At 48.8% G+C, this 5,241-nt stretch overlaps 1 protein-coding gene across 1 annotated transcript; it reads right to left on the bottom strand.

Annotated features, from left to right (window-relative positions):
• Positions 1–1,417: 1,417 nt before the first annotated feature.
• Positions 1,418–3,369, bottom strand: T310_8125 (uncharacterized protein; the record flags this gene model as incomplete). Its single annotated transcript, XM_013469090.1, has 8 exons — positions 1,418–1,450; positions 1,496–1,634; positions 1,920–1,965; positions 2,072–2,159; positions 2,235–2,304; positions 2,379–2,424; positions 3,024–3,133; positions 3,281–3,369. 8 exons carry the CDS (start codon positions 3,367–3,369, stop codon positions 1,418–1,420), a joined length of 621 nt encoding a protein of 206 aa, XP_013324544.1.
• Positions 3,370–5,241: the final 1,872 nt, after the last annotated feature.

Raw genomic sequence — 5,241 nt, 5'->3', positions numbered from 1 at the left:
CATATGTAAATGCAAATGCAGCTCGCTCCTTGCTCTGCTCTTTTCTTGACTTGACTTAACTTCCTCAGTACAGCGCAAGGAATCGATCATGAGATGGTGGATAGATACAGTATGTATGTATGTACTGTACACATACATATCTGACATAATTTAGAGTTTTGCTGGCTGGCTGGCTGCTCGAATTCCACCTGTTGTTGCTGTCGTCGTCGTCGTCGTTGCATAGAGCTAGCTGCATGATGCGTGCATATCTACTGTGTGTCTAAGACAATCAAGTTGGTAGGCTACCATCATCAGACTTGGTCGTCGAACAAAGAAGCCTTGATTGATTGCATTCAGGCAGGTCAAGTATATGAAGTATGTAAATATAAATATTATTCCACGCGCATACACGCGTATGTACACATGTGCATACATGCAGGGCATGCCTCGTATACTGTGCTGCACACCCCGGATTCAGATACTGACTGACTTGCTGACTGACCCATCTTCATCATCATCCAGCAAATAATAATGGGCGGTCAAGTCAGTCAGTCAGGCCAGCTCAGCCAGCCCAGTCCAGCTCAGTCCAGTCCAGGGCTAATAATAATACAAATAATAATGGGGATAAAATAATAATATGCAGACAAATAGATAAATAACGCAGGTAGATATATACCATCATCTGGAAATTCATTGACTTGATTGAAACTGGACCAGTCAGCTAAAACACGTAACCACGGAGTAAATAGTAAATCTGTTTGCACGCAGTGCAGTGACAGACAGGAACTGTTGCTCTCTTGACCTTTCCCTCCAGTAAGCAGTAAAAAGAAAAGAAAAGGGTTGATTTGATTTGATTGAAAGTTGAATCCTTCAGAATCGAATTTCGGCCCCAGTTGTAAAGCAAAGTAAGTACCTAAGCACGGACGGGCGCTTTTTAGTTGGTGTTAGATGTTAGAAATCATGTTACTAGTTAGATGTTAGATGTCTGATAGGCGTTCTTTCTTTCTCTTGGTTGTTATTGAAGGATTTTTCGTTCTTTCTCTCTTTCTTTTGGTCTATGTATTCCGTATTCTAATTTGATTAATAAGATTATATTACGGAGTATTTTATTCAGTAGATTGGGTATCAATGTAGATAAATAGATTAGATTATGTAGATTCGCATTTATTATTCGGATTCAGATCCGGATCCGAAATCGGATTTCTTATGATGGGGTTATATATATATTTACCGTTTTGCCTGAGGCGTTTCGTCCGAATATATTTTCCCGACAGCAGCCACCGGATATTTATTTAATTTATCACAACAATCAACGAAAACTGACGAGAATAATGCTGACGAGGACAATGATGATAACAATATGATGTATTAACAGTTTGGGAATGAGCCAAATAATTTCTTATCATCATTGGCTGAGATCTGTCTGTCTTCTTTTGTATTATACGTCATATGTATGCTTTGCTTTGCTATGCTATGCACATACAGTATACAGTATGTATACTGTACAACTGCTTACTGCTGCAGGCAGACTGGCTGGCTGGGCAGACAAAATAATGGGGGCTGGAAATGAAATCAACTGAACTGCACTGAACTGAATTGACAGATCATTCATTCTGAGTCCTGACAGATCGTCGGACACCTGATATTGTCGATTACTGTTTTTTTTTTTTAAATTAACCGACTATTAATTAATTAATTAATTCCTATCACCCGGTGATGCCCCATAGAAAGAAATTATTAAATGATTATTCCCTGCAGGGAAGGACAAAAACTGTTTCTCATTCCCACCCGTCCTTTATTTAATTGTATCTTGGTGGTGGTTTCATGCAGAGTTTCCAAGGTCTTACCTATGTACTCCGTACCCAACCTCCGGTCACAATTGTGTAGGATACTACTAGGTCAGGCTCAGCATGAATGAAATTGGGTCCCACAGCACACACAGACTGGTTGACTTGGCAAGGATATTATTAACGAATACGGGGAATACTACGGAGTAATTAATTCTCTACTATTACATTTACTCCGTACTTAACTCCGTAGTCAAAAGGTAGAATAATCGTTGTGAACAACACGAGGCATTCGTATTACGGACGGGCGATCAGACGGCTGGTGTACTCCGTAGGTAGCATTGCTATCACCACACCGGTTTCGCGGTCGAAACCTTGCTTTATGCTGGCAGCCTGGCACAGAGTCGTAAATGAGTAGCAGATCAGATCGTTTACAGGTCATCGTCACATAATGATCAACCAGCCTACTCGTAGTCTCGTACTCTCGCTGAGTCGCATCAGGCCAGTCACACAGGGGCTGGCAGGCAGCCTGGCTAGCCTGCTATCGACAATAATCTATCTGCCTTGTTGCAAAACAGAGCTACCTGCAGTGCAGCTCGAGTTACAACTTACGAGTCACGAATACGACTCGACTCGCGACCGCCAGGTGATGCAGCAGCTGAACAGGATAACAGGTAGATAATTATCAATGCGCTGGCGTGGTTTTCTCCCCCCAAACTATCGATCTAGTGGTCAGCCCGTCAAACGCAAATAGGAGGATGCCAGCCTGCCAGGAATCGAAAGGATGAACTTCCGTCCGGCCTGGTCGGTCGGTCGGACGGATGCAAAGTACATGTATCGAACCGCAAAAGGAAGATTGCATTTGCTGGATCTTGGGTCGGCGGATTTCGAGTCGGGCGCAAAAAGCTGACGATCCATGCACAAGGGGGAAAAAAAAGGAGAGAGGAGGAGAAAGAAAGACAACCCGGTCAAGGTGCAAAGTTACGACGGAGTGAGTTATACTTCGTACTGCACATACCGATGCCGGACCACATCGAATGGTAGACGTCGTTGATGGACGGTGCGGGTCGTCTAGTTCGACTGGATCATCTTGGTCCCTTCTCCTTTAGCATTTGGCTAGCGCAGAGGGTCTTCGTTCTCGAAGAGAACAATTCAATAACGATGGAAGATTATTATTGCCGCTGAAACAAGTTGCAACTTCCAAGTGCAACTTGCCGGAGGTCAAGTAGTGCTTGAGCGTGAGTGTCACGGACTCACGGGTCGCGGTGGGCTGGTTGGTGGCGAGGAGTGAGTGACCGACTACCTGCCTAGGCAGGCCAAGTATCGACTGGAGGCGAGGCGAGGCGAGTCGAGTCGAGTCGAGTCGACTGGTCTTCTGTAAGTTACATAACTTAACGTGCAACTGAGACCCAGCTGGCGAGGGCGAGATCCCGGTCACCTGCCGGCCGGTGATTGGCGGAACGGCGGCTCTGTATCCACGCCTGGGACCGACCCTGCCCAGGACGGCGACTCACAGATTCGAATCGAACAACCGTTTGCCTGTTGCAGCCATCCTTGCCATCGTGACAGAAGGCCTGGCAAGAGACACGCAGACAGCGGACATTGCGGACATTACAGCTGACCGCGACCAGCCACGTCGGCGGCCTGGATGGACCGCTCACGCGTCACGGCCGATACCCGCCCAATCAGCGCGCACCAAGCGGCCGACCGCCTTTGCAGGCGGCACTATCAAGCCTACTATCGCCGTCGCGCCTGCCTTTCCCTTCCTGGCGCTGCCAGCCGACCCGAGGCTCGGACTCGCGCGTCCTCTGGTTCTGGAACCCGGCAAAAAGAAAAACGCAGAAAGAGGTCGCCGGTCCAGATCAGCATGTGGTTGGGCGTGTCTTGGGCCCTCCATCAAAATTGCATCGACGATTCCGGCGTTCCGCCGTCGACGCTGATGGATGATGATGGTTGTGATGATGCAGACGATCAGTCTCTTTATCGTCGCATCGTGATCCCTTTCTGCTGATCCGCCATTGGCCCCTGGCCAGAGGGGCGCTCCTGCCAACAGATCTGGTTGGCCCTGTCATCGAATATCTGAAGAGGGGCCTGTAACTCGGGTCGCCTCAACTACAGCATCTAATACGGAGGACTATTGCTCTTCATTTTGTCCAGAGTTTGCCAGTGTGCAAGGTTCACGATCATCGCGTCCGGCTCCGACTAGTTCGCCCGGTTTCTGTCCACCACAATAATGCCTAGGTAATTGCATGTGGCGACGGACTCCATATCGTGATGAGTATGCACAATGCGCCAGATTCCGAGAAGTTAATAATACGTGAAACCTTCGTTCCTTTTTTTTTTCCTATTTTTGGCGTCGAAAATCCGGGACGCGTTCCTGTCGAATAGACCGCCGGACTGATCCGTTCAAAAACCAACCTGGTCATGGTCATACCTTCGTCGTGGTCTGTTTGTTGAGACTGAACGGGACAATCCTTGCCACGGCGGTTCAGGATTCGGGGGCGACGGAGGCGGGCTTTGAATGGCTATGTAGGCGATCGGTTGGCGTCGACGGACTTGACACGATTACATGGGCCCCTGAACAATGGATCGGACACAGAAAGAGACGCATGGCCCAGTTGTCCGGATGATGCAAAAGGATGATGTTGACCGCAGTGGGGTTGTGCTTACGAGGTGGGCGGAGGACAAGAAAAAAAAAAGGAAGAAAAAGAGCGATGAGATCGCTGAGTTTCGACGATCCAATCCGTTCGCCAGCCTCTTTCTCTGCACTAGTTCGTTTACGGGGCGCAGTTGACTTGCCTCCCAACTACTTCCAAGAAATTCGAAATCCACCGACTGCCGAACGGTCAGCGACTCAGGCACGCGGTCAAGGAAAAAAAAAACGAAAAAGAAAAAGTCTAATGGTCGAACAGTCTCCAACTGCAGTACTAAGATCGATTAGCAGGTTGACTGGCCACCTGCCGCTAGCTTTCGCGAACATTACTGAGGGTTCTGTGGAGTACGTAGGCGTCCATTTACTGTGCTGCTGTACGGTGCTCAAACTTTGACGATGGATATCGTGCGTAATCAAGTCATTGCCATCACATCTGGGACTCCGCGGAGCGGCACAAGAGCGAGGCGGCAGACTGCCGGTTCCTTCGTATTATTGACTCTGCCTGCCTGCCTCGGGACTCCGTCTGATTACTGCATTCAGTGTGACCTCCGTAACTAGAGTTACAGGGGCGTAGAATCATCGTCGTCGTCCTGATAGACCGCATGCAAATGCAAGTTGGAGGGCCTAGCAGCCTCTCAGCTTGACCTAGCGTCGAACCCATGTTAGGGGACCGACCCCGTGCTCCCGTTCGCTGCTCGTCCACCGCCCAACCCAACGGGGGACACAGGCACTATTACAGGCAGGCCTCCGTCCTCCGTCCCAACTAACGACTGGGCTCGACAGGGGGACGCTGGCAGAGAGAGAGAAGAGACATCATGCCAC

The sequence above is a fragment of the Rasamsonia emersonii genome (assembly GCF_000968595.1).
Source record: "Rasamsonia emersonii CBS 393.64 chromosome Unknown ctg1118621760655, whole genome shotgun sequence".
Classification (NCBI taxonomy): Eukaryota; Fungi; Ascomycota; class Eurotiomycetes; order Eurotiales; family Trichocomaceae; genus Rasamsonia; species Rasamsonia emersonii.
This window is presented reverse-complemented; position numbering and strand designations above follow the sequence as displayed.